A 17,178-nucleotide genomic window follows, 5' to 3' on the forward strand; every position below is an offset into this window, starting at 1 on the left:
GTGCAGCTGGTCAGAGGAGGGCTAGTGGTGGGAGTTGCTGCAGAGGTGGAGCTGCAGCTGGACTGAGGAGGCCAGGCGGTGGGAGCAGCCACAGATGTGGAGATGCAGCTGTGCACAGGAGACCTGGAGGTGGTAGCTGCCACTGTGTTCAGAGTTGCAGAGGCGGAGGTGCATTTGGACAGAAGAAGCCTGTTGGTGACAGTTGCTGCAGAGGTGGAGGTGCAGTTTGGTGGAGGAGGAGGCTTGGTGATGCAAGTTGCCATTGAGGTGGAAGTACAGCAGGGCAGTGGAAGGCAATGGAAGGCAAGGCAAGGCAATTTTATTTATAGAGCACAATTCGTACACAAGGTAATTCAAAGTGCTTTACAGCTACATAAAATCACAAGAAAAAAATCATTAAAAAGAAATAAAAAATAAAAAAACCCATTAAAAATAATCATCCATCCATCCATTATCTATACCGCTGAATCCGTCGATCGGTTCGCGGGCGGGCTGGAGCCTATCCCAGCAGTCAATGGGCGAGAGGCGGGGTACACCCTGGACAGGCCGCCAGTCCATCGCAGGGCCACATAGAGACAAACGAGACAAACAACCACACACGCTCACACTCACTCCTAAGGACAATTTAGAGATGCCAATCAACCTAACATGCATGATTTTTTGGACAGTGGGAGGAAGCCGGAGTACCCAGAGAGAACCCACGCATACATGGGGAGAACATGCAAACTCCACACAGAAAGGCCCCAGCTGGGTGTTGAACCTGGAACCTTCTTGCTGTGAGGCGACGGTGCTAACCACCACACCACCGTGCAGCCCCGTAAAAATAATCATTAATTAATTAATTTAAAAGTGAAGAGTGCAGATAAAATACTTTCAGGTGTCATATGCACAGCTAAATAGAACTGTTTTCAGCCTGGATTTAAACATTGTCAGAGTTGAGGCCTGTCTCACATCTTCTGGAAGGCTGTTCCAGATTTTAGGGGTATAAAGCTGAAACGCAGCCTCACCTTGTTTAGTCCTGACTCTGGGCACCAGCAGGAGACCCCTCCCTGAGGTTCTCAGAGCCCGAGTTGGTTCATATGGCTCTAACATGTCAGAGATTTGGCGCTTGACCATGAAGAGACTTGTACACAAGCAGAGCTGTTTTAAAGTCTATTCTCTGAGCGACAGGAAGCCAGTGCAGAGACCTGAGCACTGGACTAATATGGTCGTATTTCCTGGTCCTAGTCAGGACTCGAGCAGCAGCATTCTGGATGTACTGCAGCTATCTTACAGCCCGTTTAGAGAGCCAAGTGAGCAGGCCGTTACAGTAGTCTAACCTGCTGGAGACAAACGCATGGATCAGTCTTTCTAAGTCTGGTTTAGACACTATTCCTTTGATTCTGCCAATGTTTTTTAGATGGTAAAAAGCTGCTGATGTTACTGATTTAATGTGGCTGTTAAAGTTCAGGTTTGAGTCCAATATTACCCCGAGATTTCTAACTTGATAATTAGGTTTTAGAGAGAGTCTCAAGGTGACTGATAACACTTTCTCTTTCTTTCTGTGGGCCACAGACAATGATTTCAGTTTTGTCTGAGTTTAGCTGGAGAAAAATTGTTTTGCATCCACACACTGATCTGTTCGATGCAGTAACACAATGTATCTACAGGCCCGTGTTCTCCTGCCGTCAGTGACACGTAGATCTGAGTGTCATCTGCATAGTTGTGGTAGGACACATTATAGCTGCGTATTAGCTGGCCTAGTGGAAGCATGTACAGATTGAACAATACGGGTCCCAGGATTAACCCCTGGGGAACCCCACAGGTCATAGCTGTCACGCCCATGGACTCATTTTCAGTTTTTCATGTTTCAGGTTATGCTTTTGTTCAGTCCATGTTTAGTTTTTGCCTTAGTTTCCAGTCACTCTGTTCATTTAGTTCACTCACGTCACCTGTGTTTTTTCCTCAGCTGCACTCACTCCCCAATCACTCTCACTCCCTATTTAGTTTCCGGTCTCCCCTGTCTGTTTGTTGGTTCCTTATCTTATGTCAGGTTGTAACCCATGCCACGATTCCCGCGTTTTCGTCAAAGCTAAGTATTTATTCCATGCCATGTCCTTTTTCTTGTTTTGTTTATAGCAACGTTTTTAGAATCCGGCTTTGCCGCGGCCTTAGTTTAAACTTTGTTTGTTTTTTTTTGTTAATAAATCTACCTTTACTTTTTGAAAGTCCGCATCCGTGTCCTCCCTACACCACACCCTGACAGAAGGAACCAACCAAAATGGACGCGGCGGACTCCGACCGGTTCTGGGACCTCTATGGCGACCTGTGGCGAAGCATCGACCAGGACTCCGCGTTTGCCAGACTGCGAGCGGCTGCAGAGCTCCTGGTCTTTCTGTCAGCGAAGCGGGGGCTCCGGGAGTGGAACCACCTCTTGGAGGGCGTATGGGACCACGCCTGGACCGTGCAGCGCGATGCCTCGCTGGACGTTTTTGGCTTAGAGCCGCACGAGGTAACTGAGCTGTACGGCGTCTCTCCCTCCTCTTCCTCAGACTCCCAGGACCCGCAGCTCCCGGACCCAGCAGCCACAGCCACAGTGTCCAGCAACCCAGCCGTTCCAGAACCGGCCCCAGCCGTCCCAGAGCCGGTCCCAGCCGTTCCAGAGCCGGCCCCAGCCGTTCCCGAGCTGGCCCCGGCCCCAGCCGTTCCCGAGCTGGCCCCGGCCCCAGCCGTTCCAGAGCTGTCCCCAGCCGTTCCAGGGCTGTCCCCAGCCGTTCCAGGGCTGTCCCCAGCCGTTCCAGAGCTGTCCCCAGCCGTTCCAGAGCTGTCCCCAGCCGTTCCAGAGCTGTCTCCAGCCGTTCCAGAGCTGTCTCCAGCGGTTCCAGAGCTGGTCCCAGCCGTTCCAGAGCTGGTCCCAGCTATAGAGGCCTCCGGGCCTGAACCCGAACCCGACCGAGAGGCCTCCGGGCCTGACTCCGAAGCCGACCGAGAGGCCTCCGGGCCTGACTCCGAAGCCGACCGAGAGGCCTCCGGGCCTGACTCCGAACCCGACCGAGAGGCCTCCGGGCCTGACTCCGAACCCGACCGAGAGGCCTCCGGGCCTGACTCCGAACCCGATCGAGAGGCCTCCGGGCCTGACACCGGGCCTGACACCGGGCCTGACACCGAACCCGACCGAGAGGCCTCCGGCCCTGACCACGAGCCTGACGGACTTCAGACTGTGGGGATGTCTGGGATCCATCCCTTGAAGGGGGGGCTCCCACCCCGCCGGATGGCTGGTCAACCGTGGGACGGTCCCCGGCGTCTCCTGCCGCCACGCAGATGGAAGTCTGGGTGCCAACCAGACCACCGCCTGCTGCCACGTCATCGGGGGTCCGGGCGTCCGCTGAACCACCGCCGTCTCCTGCCTCCACGCCGACGGAAGTCTGGGCGTCCGCCAGACCACCGTCTCCTGCCTCCACGCCGACGGAAGTCTGGGCGTCCGCCAGACCACCGTCTCCTGCCTCCACGCCGACGGAAGTCCAGGCGTTCGCCGGACCACCGCCGTCTCCTGCCGCCACGCAGAGGGAAGTCTGGGTGCCAACCAGACCACCGCCTGCTGTCACGTCATCGGGGCTCCGGACGTCCGCCCGACCACTGCCTGTTCCTGCTGTGCCGTCTCCGGTCTGGGCGTCCGCCCGACCACTGCCTGTTCCTGCTGTGCCGTCTCCGGTCTGGGCGTCCGCCAGACCATCGCCTGCTCCTGCTACCCCGTCTGCGGTCTGGGCGTCCGCCAGACCATCACCGTCTCCTGCCGCCACGCCGACGGAAGTCTGGGCATCCGCCAGACCACCGCCTGCTCCTGCTACCCCGTCTGCGGTCTGGGCGTCCGCCAGACCATCACCGTCTCCTGCCGCCACGCCGACGGAAGTCTGGGCGTCCGCCAGACCACCGCCTGCTGCCCGAAGCCGGTACCACATACCCGTTCCTAGTCCACAGCCTGACCGGCTTCGAGCCCCTCCCTCCCACCCTCGGATTCCTTAAGGGTCGTCTGGGATCCACCCCTTGAGGGGGGGGCTCTGTCACGCCCATGGACTCATTTTCAGTTTTTCATGTTTCAGGTTATGCTTTTGTTCAGTCCATGTTTAGTTTTTGCCTTAGTTTCCAGTCACTCTGTTCATTTAGTTCACTCACGTCACCTGTGTTTTTTCCTCAGCTGCACTCACTCCCCAATCACTCTCACTCCCTATTTAGTTTCCGGTCTCCCCTGTCTGTTTGTTGGTTCCTTATCTTATGTCAGGTTGTAACCCATGCCACGATTCCCGCGTTTTCGTCAAAGCTAAGTATTTATTCCATGCCATGTCCTTTTTCTTGTTTTGTTTATAGCAACGTTTTTAGAATCCGGCTTTGCCGCGGCCTTAGTTTAAACTTTGTTTGTTTTTTTTTTGTTAATAAATCTACCTTTACTTTTTGAAAGTCCGCATCCGTGTCCTCCCTACACCACACCCTGACAATAGCCATTTGTTCTGAGACACAGTTACCAATTTCAACAAAATATTTCCTGTCCTCCAGATAGGACTTGAACCAGTTTAAAGCACGACCAGAGATTCCCACCCAGTCTTCTAACCTCTGTAATAAGATTGCATGGTCAACTGTGTCAAAGGCAGCACTCAGGTCCAGCAGAACTAAGACTGTGACTTTACTTGCATCTGTGTTCAGGCGGATGTCATTTGTCACCTTGATCAGAGCTGTCTCAGTGCTGTGGAGGGGCCTAAAGCCTGATTGGAAAGTATCAAAAGCATTGTTAGACAGGAGAAAATCACTAAGCTGTTGGTATACAACTTTTTCTAGGACTTTGCCTAAGAATGGCAGGTTTGATATGGGCCGGTAGTTGTTCAGTACTGTGGCATCAAGATTGCTCTTCTTTAGAAGGGACTTAATGACAGCGGTTTTTAAGGCCTTTGGAAATGTTCCAGTCTGGAGTGAGATGTTGACTAGATGAGCGAGTTGTGGTAACAAACTGCTCAGCACAGACTTTAGGAATCTAGTGGGCAACTCATCAAGGCAGCATATTGATGAACTCAAGGCCTGTTTATGGTCGGAAACCAGGTCGTCTGCATGTGTGTTGCAGTTAACGCAGATCTGCCCCCCCCCTTCCGCAGACACTCTGGTGCACCTCCCCATAATTGTAACTGACCGCAGACAGTGCCGCAGATATCGTCGCAGGGAGGAGAGAAAGGAGGCCTCTGATTGGTCAACTCTACATCCGCTCTACACTATGCGTATTTCCGGTTTGCTAACCGGCTGATTGTGACGCTAACCGTGACGATTCTTTCGCCTCTCTGCCAGCTCCAGTAGTAGCAATATTTCTTCTATTTCTAGATCGATCAGCTGCATCTCAATCAAAGTGCGCATTCGTCCAGTCGCCATTGTTGTTGAATGACCTCCGTAACCGGAAGAGAAACACGCCACCCACCACACCAACAATCCTACCTTGTTCGTGATTGTCCCTCTTGCGTTGTGGCGTGGAATTAACATAGCGCAGACCGTGCTTCAAAATTGGGCATAAATCAAAAATAACTGCGTCATACCTGCGACAAGCTCACTGCGACACACTGCTGTGAGAGTATACACGGCCCTTCAGACTGCAGATGATCTCTTCGACTGTTTTGTCAGTAACAGGTGTGAAATGTGTCAGCTCTAGGTGTCTAGCTGGCTGCAGAGTAGTTATTTGTGTTGTGGAAATTATTGCATTTTTAATGCCTTGAACTTTGTCAATAAAGAATATTGCAAACTCATTACACTTGGATGTAGAAATGAGTTCTAAAGGCAGTGAAACTGGAGGGTTTGTTAATCTGTTTACTGTAGCAAACAGGACACGAGAGTTGTTACTGCAGTTTTTGATGATTTCAGACAAATAACTCTCCCTCGTTCTACGCAAAGTCTGGTTGAACACACATAGCTTTTCTTTGTAAGTCTCATAATGAACCTGGAGCTTTGACTTGCGCCATTTCCGTTCGGCTCTCCGGCACTCCCTTTTCTGTGCCCTGACCGACTCTTCTTTCCTCCATGGTGCCCTTTGCCTACTTTTAACCATTCTAACCTTGACAGTAGCAATGGTATCCAAAACATTTAAGAGACTTGATGTGTAAGAGTTCAACAGATCATCAACATTAGAACACGGGGTGTTCTCAAACCTAATCATTTCCATAAACTGTGTCCCTGTTCTGTCATTTATGAGTCTTCCCCGAACAACTGCAGACCCAGCTGCTGGTTTGGGTATTACAGACAGGTCGAAGAAAACACAGAAATGATCAGATAAAGCAACATCGACGACATCCACATTTGAAATAACAACACCCCTTGAAATGCAGCAGTATAGAGGAAGCAGCTGTAGTGGTGGGGGTGGAGGGAGCAGCAGCAGAGGTGGAAAAAGCCACACTATCAAACCTGTTGTAATATTGGTTGAAAGTATTGGCTCTGTCTACATCACCTTCCACAGACTCAGAGTTCTTCTGTCTGTATCCAGTGATGGTCCTCATGCCCCTCCACACCTCCTTGGTGTTATTGTTCTCCAGCTGTCTCTCTACCTTTTTCTTGTACTTCACCTTAGCTCGACGTAATGTCTTTTTAAATTCTTGTTGTACACTCTTCCGCCTTTCTCCATCCCCATTCTGGAATGCCCTCTTTTTCTGGTTCAGGAGGTCTTTGGTGTCACTGGTGATCCATGGTTTATTATTTGGATATTTGGATTATATTTGGATATTTGGATTATTTGGAGATTAAAGTCCTGACTGGAATCTCAGTGTCCCTACAGAAGTTAGTGTAGTCTGTGAAGGTGCTGACCCTCCTGTCCATGTCAATATCTATTTCTTCTTCCTCCAGCAGTACAGCCCAGTCTGTGACATCAAAGCAGTCTCTCAATGCATCACTGGCCTCTGGTGACCACTTCCTGAAAGATCTGGTAGTAACAGGAAGTCTTTGTACTCAAGGTCTGTATGTGGGTTGTAGATAGACCATGCTGTGATCAGATATACCCAGTGGTGGAAGAGACACTGCCCTGTAAGCCTCCTTCACGTTAGCACAGATCTAATGTGCTTTCTCCCCGTGTTGGACAGTCCACATACTGTACAAAGCCAGTCAGGCAGGAGGATAGAGAGACGTGGTTGAAATCCCCTGTGATTGCAATGAATACCCCAGGATGCTGGGTCTGTATCCTAGCAACGGCGTCATGGATGACGTCACACGCTGTTGTAGGTGCAGCCCTCGGTGGAATATGATGACAACTGTATATGGGAACTCTCTGGGTGCATAGAACGCAAAAAAAAACAACTGGTGATACCCTCTCCTTAACAGTCACATTGTGGGGGTTTACCCATTTCTGATAAAAAAAATAGGATAATACCCCCGCCTTTCTGCTTACTGCTCATACTCAGGTCTCGATCCGCTCGTACGGCTGTGAAGCCGGGTATGTCCACACATGAGTCTGATGTGTTGTCACAATGCCATAATCACCGAAGGGAGAAAAGGCTTGTACCTCCACCTCCTGTTGTGCCTCTTTGCTTTTAGTTTTGCTTTCTTAGCTCGGGTGGAATTGGATGTTTAAGTCTGCGTCCAATCCTTGACAGTGCCAACAGTCCTTCTCTTGTGTACACTGCTCTACTGGTAGCAGTGCACATTGTCAAAAAATAAAACAAAATCTAAATAAAAAGCAGATCACCAAAATTCACTAAAAATGTTTAGATAAAAACTAAAATTACATATAATTTTATAAACAACAAACAAAATTCAGAGCTACACAGACTTGCTGCCAATAAGGCCGGAGCATAGAAAACAATGATGACAATGGGGAAATGATAAGCTACATTAACAGATTCTTAATTGTGCGCAAGAAACTTTTCTCTCTGTTAGGCTGCTGCGCAGTGTTGTGGATGAATGTGTTAAAAATAGCATTTCCATTAGTGCCATTCATATTTTTTGTGAACTTTGAACCAAACAAGACTGTTTTTAAATGACAAATGAAAAGTGAGTGCATCTCTTTCTTATGGAATTGAACAACATTCTTGTCAACAGTGAACCTGCCATGCTAAATTGTGCCTGCACGCAACTCGCCACGGGTTCATGCTTGGGCAGCAGCCAAAGATCTTGCAATAATTTTTACATCAGTCAAAGGCATGAATACTGTCTATATGACTAATTCAACTGCATTAGAACCATTACAGATATGCAGTTATAGGCATGCGTAGAACCAGCAACATTCCTGCAGCAAACAGCAAGACAGAAATTGACTAAATGTGGTGTACCAAAATAAAAAGAGGTTTCAGAAGACACCTATCAAGGAGTGAAATAAGACTGAGGCCTGCCAGCTGATTCTGAAGGATTGAATAGATTAAATTGTATAGCAGAAAGCCAGAGGAGGGAACCTTTTATGTAAGTTGACCTTTTTTGCTTTGGCACAGGCAGCTGTGTGGGCTACAGCTCTGTCCCTCCTGTGTCCCTCGCTGGTATGATTTTATCTGCTGTTATGGTCCCACACCAGATTGTGTCACTGAAATGCTCCTCTCATTTATAACTTAGTTTCTTCAATTGTTACTGGATGTTTTGAGGTTGCATTTTTTCTTCTTCTATGGCTTGTGAGGCTACCTTCTGTTATTGAAATGTTGATTATGGGACCAAGCAATTTTCCCTGGGCCTCTGTCGGCTCACATACTTTTATAAATGTGCATAATTTATCAAATAAAATAGGCTATGAACTAAAAACATGTTTTTTTTTGTATCACAGTTTGATTTTAAATATATATCGATGGGTAGTAATAAGATAGATAAAAAAAAAAGAAGATCTATTTGCATCTGCTCTGATGGGATTAGGGTACATGGTGAAGTACTGAACTTCTCTACACTATGTTCCATACAGGAGAATTCAGTGGTCATAAAAATGTGACACGTGAACATGAATTTAGGGACTGTGAACTTCACTCAAAATAAAAAATTTTGAAATGGTGAAATATTAACATGAGCTAGTTCACTTTTTACCTATGTGAACTGAACTTTGAAATTGTTCTGTGGATTGTGAACTTGCACAACACGGCTGCTGCCCCTTGGGGACATTACAGACTCACAGATACTCTCATCCCTCTCAGGAATGTCAAAACAAGGGACAACAAGACCCACAAAAGACCAGATAAGAAGTACACAGTTAATATGACGAAGGCCTACTTTCCAAGATCTGTTGAAAAAATGGCCAATTAGCATTGAATAAGACATTTCAAGAATATCCTAAAACAAACTAGGAGGTGGCTCAACCCCCCTTCTGTATTCCCTTTCCTCCCCCAGAATAAAAGCAACACACCTCTGTGTTATCAGATAGACATGTCATCTGGACATACTTATACAAACAAACAACTTGTTAAAGTGAGATGTTTTATATTTGCTCTCTTTAAGTGTCTTGCTCAGTCTGGTATTGTTTGAATTAAGTTCCAGTAATATACACATAGAAATATCTTCAGACGAAGTAAATGCACGAGTAGTGCACTTCCAACAATAATGATTTAAAATCTCACCTCACCTTTCCTCAGAGAAAGGGGGAGTCTGGTGGTGATCCACACCCACCTGAAGTGTCTTAAATTTCAGCTCGATAAATCACTGACTTTGTTGGAATTCTTTGTCTTGCCTCAACAGCTGCTGATTTTGACCACTGCTCTTCCTGTCTTTTGCCTTGACATCTTCACTTGTAGCAGTTTATGTCAGGACCATCTATCTTTGTATCTGTCTTGTCTTTTTTTTTTTTTTTTTTGTCTTTTCTATCTTCGTTATCACACAGTTTTATGTAACCATGTTATTTTTCTGTTAATTAGCCTCATAATGTTGATTGAAGGTTACGTCTACTAATGTAAATTAGTAGAAATTAGTAAATTAGTAAACAGTAAATTATGTAAATCTCCTGAAATGGGATTTTTCTGCTAATTGGTCAAAAACATATAATAAAAGCAGCTCATTATTTGTTTGAATAGTGTCACATTAGCCACTCAGTTAAGTTAATGTTTTTCATTTAAATGTGGAATAATGAGGGTAAAAAAACAGGGACTAAAAACAAAGCATTTGAGGCAGTTTGTCTTCAAATGTCCTCTGTGAACATGGATAATTCTCCTTGGCTGTGCTTTGGGATTTCAAACCTAGCAAATTTTTTAACCTTTTACATGCACAAAAAAACTATATAACACATTAAAACCAGATAACCTAACAATCACTTCTTAGATAGATCAACAAAATTATCATCCAGCAGCTGAAATATTATGATTTTATGATATTCAAACAGAGTGATCTGGATATACATACATACAGTATATATATAATATATTAATAATAGATTATATATATATATATATATATATATCATTTCCCCTCAGTTTTCTGCTTTCTTTTGAAATATTACTTTCCTAACTAATCTGTTTGTAACGATCAGGCTCCAGTCCACCATCATTTTCCCCTTCCACCTGCTTATTCCCCCCCTCTCTCCCTTGTGTCTCTGCATTGTTTTCTGCATTTTGTTTTCGGTTGTATTCTGATTCTTTATAGAAAGTACATAAAAACACAATGGTTTGCAAATCTTATAAACCAATGTTTTATAAACAATAGATCTCGGAAAACATCAGTTGCTGGAAGTAAGACATTTTGCTATTTCATGAATAAGGCTACGGCTACACGAAAACGTTTTTCACTGTAACCGATACTTTTTCTTATTGTTTGGCTGTCGCGGCCACATGGAGCCGGCGTTCCCACTACCCCAAAACGGTAGTTTTTGAGAACGGGTTCCAGAGTGGGAAGATCTGAAAACGGTGTCGTTTCGTTTCCATTGTTACAGCGAAAACGGATTCGTTTACATCTGCGTCACAGCCACATGGCTAACGCAGTGACGTATACACATACGTCAGTGACCAGAACAAAAAGCGGCTTCCATTCAAAATCCGGAGGAAGAAGAAGACAACACAACAAGGACAGACAGCGATCATCATGGACCCCACAACATTGATAGCAGCACTGCTGCAGACACTGCTAACTACAGCGGCGTTGTTGAAGGAACAACGGGAGCTTCGCGCTGGTAGAAGTAGGGGCGTACACGCATGCGCATTGCTTCTTCTATTGTTCTGGTGTAACCGGTGGGGGTGGCTTACAGCGCACCTAGAGGTGTTTTGTGTGTACTGCATCGTTTTCATCATTCTCATTGTTTCCATGAGGACACAGAAGCTTCCCCGTGTGGTCGCAATAATTTTCGTACCCGTTTTCAAAAAAAACCCTCGTTTCGTTTTCGTGTAGCCGTAGCCTTAGCGCATCCTTAATTTGATGGCAGCCATTTGTCTCAAAAAAGGTGGGATAGAGCCATGTTTGCCACTGTGTAGCATCCCCTCTTCTTTTATCAACAGCCTGTAAACATCTGCAACTGAGGAGACCAGCTGCTGGACCTTTGGGAGAGGAATGTTGTCCCATTCTTTTCTGATGCTCAGTAGTCCTGGGTCTTCTTTGTTGTATCTTGCAAATCACAATGTACCAAATGTTTTCAGTTGGTGAAAGGTCTGGACTGCTGGCAGACCATCCATCACCTGGACTCCTCTACTGTGAAGCCATGCTGTTGGAATAAATGTAGCGTTGTCTTGCTGAAATATACATGGCCCTACCTGAAAAAGACATCCTTTGGATGGGGGACATATGTTGCTCTAAAACCTGGTATATACGGGTTTCAGCATTGATTGTGTCTTCCCAGATGTGCAAGCTGGCCGTTCCATAGGCACTAATACATAACATCAGGGATGCAGGCTTTTAAACTGAGCGCTAATAATAAGCAAGATGGTGCTTTTTCTTTTTAGTCCGAGTTACTTTGTATCATAGAACTTTAACCTGCGTTTGTGGATGGCACGGTGAACTGTGAACCATTTAGTAATTTCCATGATAGTTTCTGGTATCTGGTATGGATTTTCAAACCTGTCCCTTGCGAACAGAGATGTCTCCAGATTCTCAGAATTTCTTATTATTGAATTATTTACTCTTGATGATGGAACACTTATATAATACTTAGTCTTTGTAATTTTACATAGAGAAATGTTATTCTGAAATTGCTTTTTTTGCAGATTGCTGAACCTTTGCTTAGCCTTCCTCCAGAGAGTCTCTTTCTTTATATGGTGTTCTTTTTTTTATCCCCATTCACATTAATGACCTGTTGACAATTTACCCAAATAGATTTCATGTACCTCCAGTTGTTTCTTTTTCTTACCACTTACTTTTCTTTTCTTTTCCAATCCATTTTCATGAAAAATTAGAATGTGTCACTGTCACCATTTGATCCGTTGTCAGCATTATATTGTGAATAAAATATTGGTTAATGAGTTTTGTAGATAATCACTTTTTTGTGCTATTTTCTTTTTTCAATTGGTTGTTTACACTTTACACAGCATCTCAGCCTTATGGGTGTCACGCCCATGGACTTGTGTTTTTTAATATCATGTTTTAAGTTACGTTTTTGTGTTCAGTTCATGTCTTGGTTTTTAGTTTTGCCACGGTTTTTCCCTTCACTTCCCTCACCCAGGTAATTAGTTCATTCCCCTCACCTGTCCATTGTCTCCAGCTGCACTCACTCTCCAATCACTCCCAGCCCTCTAGTCTCTTGTCTCCCCTGTCTGTTTGTTGGTTCCTTGTCTATCTACCTGACCTGTTTGGCTTCCATGCATGATTCCTGTTTGTTCCATGTTCCTCGACCCTTCCCAAGTTAAGTATTTATTCCATGCCATGCTTAGTTCTTTGTTTATTTTTCCACAGTTTTGAATCCAGCGTTGCTGCACTTTTTGTTTGCACTTTTTTTTTTTTTTTTTTTTTAATAAATCACCCTTTACGTTTTGAAATATCCGCATCCGTGTCCTCCCTCCACACCACAACCTGACAATGGGAATTGGGCTCTTACATATAACAATTCATACCATGTATAATTTTTTTGTTTTAGAGTTATGTAGGCAAACTTTTTAACAGCCAAGGTAAATCATCGACATGTTTCAGACTGCTTTATTTTCAAGGGCAAGATTACCTTATTTTTTTAAATCTAATATATGTATAAGTCCATTCAGAAGGTTTTGCATGTTTTTATTTATTGAAGAACAGTTGCTGGAATTTTTTCAACAATGTTTCTGTTCCCTTGCAAACATAGAATAAAAAAAAAAAACTGACCAGGCACTCGACAGAAGAGTGAGTGTGCTGACTTTGTCTCATTTTCCCTGCAGATGAGGTGTGCCCTCCAGACTGGGACGGCCTTATTTGTTGGCCCCACGGCTCCCCTGGGCAGGTTACAAAGGTTCCCTGTCCATCTTACATCTATGACTTCAATCACAAAGGTTAACTGTTATTTTTCTCATGTAGCATCACCAACAATGACATCTGGAATGCAAGAAACTTTGAACAAAGAGATACATTCACACTGAAATGTTTTGTGGTTGAATAATATTAAGTACCACTTAAAATTTCACACATGAAACCCAGAGGTCTTGGCTAAGTTCATGGTTTACTTTTGTGAAATAGTTTCTTTTTTAATTAAAGGTAGTTATCTCTACAGTATATTTATACATAGTTTATATTAGTACATGTGTATGTAGCATAGTGAGTGAGGGACAGACATCCATGCAGTAATAGTCCTTGATCTTTTGACTTGCAATAGTAAGAAAAGCATGTGTTAATCATACCAAATAAGGACCTCACTTTTTTTTTTTTTTTTTCAAAAAAAAGATGCAGAATCATTCAAGTATATGTTTACAGGACATGCCTACAGGAAATGTGATGTCAATGGTTCCTGGGTATTTGTGGAGCATTGGAACAAAACATGGACCAACTACTCAGAGTGTTTACGCTTCCTTCAGCCCTTCAGTGATAAGGAGGCAAAAGTGAGTATGACTGGTTAACCAGCTATTCCCACTTGACTCTTGTCAATATGAAAGTGTATGTACACAGAAACATTCAGCAGAAGCGAATGACAGAGAACAATGTTAGATATCCTTTGAGGAATTAAACTGGATGAAAGGCAAACCCATGTTTCATCTTGTGTGTGAACACAATATGCTTTGTGTTAAAGCACATTCAATTACTTTACCACATGATTCTCTAACTACTGAGCAGCTATTCATTCTCTGAAGTAGCTTTCACCTGCAGTGTAAGCTTTTGACCCTTTACCTCAGGCTGCACATTCAATTCAGTTTTATTTATATAGCGCCAAACCACAACAGATGTCATCTCAAGGAAACTTCAATAATACAGTCCAATTAGAGTCCAATTCATTGTAATCATAATCCAATCAAATCCAATTAATTAGATTCAAAATTACCCAGCTCAGTAATAAAGCTTCCCTTTTTCTTCACTGTATTTTTTCTTTCTGTATTGTAAAAGAGAAATTAATGGAACAACTGAAAAAATAGATAATATTTGTATCATAGGATTGTGGTTATATCTCACCACCTGTAATTATCTCACAAAACAACATCAAACATATTTGTAGTTACCATAGGCACAGATGTTTTTTTTCTTGTAACATGATAAGCAACCATGTGATAAAAGAAATATAATGTTCTTGGACACTGGCCATTAATCACACAGCAGGACAGAAGTTTAAAAGATGAAAGCTATAAACCAGTCATGAAATGGTGTGAGAGAGATAAGTAATCACACAGTCTGGTCAAGTAAACATCTATTACAACTTGGTGGGCCATGGAACCATGATGAACTGTGATAAGACTTCCAGGGCTATCTTAAATATAAAGCTGCATGAATTAATAATTTTGTCATTGTGGTTCTGCACAACAAGCAGTAAACCAAACAAATTCATTATCATGCACCTTATAGAGCTGATATTGCAAATGTCTCAGCAAACACTTCCCTATTTACTCACCCAGCAGGTACCTTCCTTTTGTTTTTGTAATCAGACTATACAAAGTACAATAACACTCCTGTCCAGACACCTTTTGCTGTGGTTGTCTATTAAACAACAGCAACGAAAAGAGGAAGTTAACAGACTGTGAAATCCGAAGTGCTGCTCACAGTGGTGGAAGTCGGACAAAATGTATTAGTCTGACATTAACGCAGACATAAAGATGAGGGAAGAGGGGATTGTGTCAGGTGTGACTGATGCAGATGAAGCTGCAGCAAAGCCAGAGCTGATGGCACAAAGAGAAGGTGGCTGATATTCTACATGCAAAACTCATATGATCATATATGTTCTAACTATATATGCATAATGAGGAGGCTGGACATAGTGGCACAATCTTATGGTAATTAATGGCATTGACTGTGAAGTAGAAACAAGGGATTTTACTGCCAGAGATATGCCACCATGAGTCACTTTTTTGTGCTATTTTCTTTTTTCAATTGGTTGTTTACACTTTACACAGCATCTCAGCCTTATGGGAATTGGGCTCTTACATATAACAATTCATACCATGTATAATTCTTTTGCGTTTTGTTTTGGCTGAAGGTATCAATTTAGCACAAATGTTTAATTCCAGTGTTTTAGATGTGGCATGGGAATGGAGTTATGTAGGCAAACTTTTTAACAGCCAAGGTAAATCATCGCCATGTTTCAGACTGCTTTATTTTCAAGGGCAAGATCACCTTATTTTTTTAAAATCTAATATATATGTATAAGTCCATTCAGAAGGTTTTGCATGTGAAGGAACAAAGTAAGAGATATATTTGCAGATGTGATATTTGTATAACTGGTTCACAGGCAGGTAGTTGGCTTTATAAGCAGTGACCATTTGAAATCAGTCTTCCAATGAATATTGATCAGTTACGCATGCATGGAATGCTGACTCTAAGGAAATACCAAGCAGGTAGTGTGAAAATAAGAACTACCTTCCTGAGATGGACTCTGTTCTCTGTGTGTGCCTCTGCAGCAGAGTATTCCCTGATTGACTTTTTCCTTAGATCTCAAGAACTGAAGACGCAGCTCTTTTGCTTTGCAAGAAGTGTTAAAGGTGTAGCTTACCTTGTCATCCTGTATTTATTTGTGAAAAGATAAGAATTTTTTCAAGATTCTATTCACCTTTTGATTTTCAACGTATTGATCAAAGCAGCTGCTCAGACTGAGTGATGTCACACACTCTGACATCACTCGGGAAAGATCAGCTTCTGGCTGCTTTGTGTCTGACTGGTTCTTGAAAATGTGGCATTATCATAGATTTCAGACCAACAGGTGAGTCATCAAAAGGCCTGCTATGATATCTAGTTGGCAATTGTTTGATATCTTTGTTTGTCAGAGATTAAGGATTTAAAGCTAAAACATGCATAGTGATGTGAGCTTTCTTGTTCTCTACGCAGCATCCTGTCTAGACATGGTACTGTGACCCATGCTTGTGTTTAATTTGAGTTTGTGAGAAAGAATGAACTCAATAGCAAATAATTATCTGTATGTTCACAGCAAGACTTCTTTGAGAGGCTGTATATCATGTATACCACAGGCTACGCTGTGTCCTTCAGCTCTCTGCTGGTGGCCATCATGATCATTGGCTATTTCAGGTAAGAAAGAACTTTTTCTGTCTTTGTAACAACTCACAGAGCAAATCACAAAATCCTCTGAAACAATGGACACAGAAACCTGCATCATTAGACTATCAGCAGGAACTGGTCCCTTACAGGTGTTACTGTATTGCTCTTCTAACTGGATTTCCCAAAAAGAGCATTAAACATCTGCAGCTCATCCAGAACGCTGCTGCTAGAGTTTTAACCAGGACTAAAAGATCTTTAAAAGACTGCATTATATGTTGTAACAAGTTCAGTTACTCCGCCGTCTCTTCTGAGAACCACAATTACATGTAATTTGTACATTATTTAGCCAAAGGAACCTGTTGTCTCTGCCACCATGTGATTCAAGCTGTTTTTACACATGCAATTGGTAAATGGACTGTACTTGTATGGCACTGACCATTTAAAGTGCTTTTCACTCACACAGCACTTCTTAGTCTATATAGTTATACAGGCTACCCACCCAGTGCTGTGTTCTACTTGTTCACAGACATTCATACACTGATGGATGCATCAATAAGCAACGTGGGGTTCAGTGTCTTGCCCAAGTCAATTTGACATGAGGGAAGCCAGAAGTTGAACCACTCGGACACCACTGATTCGCAGTCGACTGCTCTTCCTCTTTAGCTACAGCCACCCCATGCACTGGGATCCTGAAATATTCTACAGATGTTC

At 43.7% G+C, this 17,178-nt stretch overlaps 1 protein-coding gene across 1 annotated transcript in view; it reads left to right on the forward strand.

The window, feature by feature from the left end:
• pth2ra (parathyroid hormone 2 receptor a) overlaps nt 1-17,178 on the forward strand; it is a 95,007-nt gene that overhangs the window by 23,767 nt on the left and 54,062 nt on the right. The window contains exons 3-5 of the mRNA XM_075478958.1: nt 13,221-13,331; nt 13,750-13,874; nt 16,400-16,497. Of these exons, the coding sequence (XP_075335073.1) occupies nt 13,221-13,331; nt 13,750-13,874; nt 16,400-16,497 (334 nt within the window). The remainder of the gene's footprint in view (nt 1-13,220; nt 13,332-13,749; nt 13,875-16,399; nt 16,498-17,178) is intronic.

The sequence above is a fragment of the Odontesthes bonariensis genome, chromosome 12 (assembly GCF_027942865.1).
Source record: "Odontesthes bonariensis isolate fOdoBon6 chromosome 12, fOdoBon6.hap1, whole genome shotgun sequence".
Taxonomy (NCBI): Eukaryota; Metazoa; Chordata; class Actinopteri; order Atheriniformes; family Atherinopsidae; genus Odontesthes; species Odontesthes bonariensis.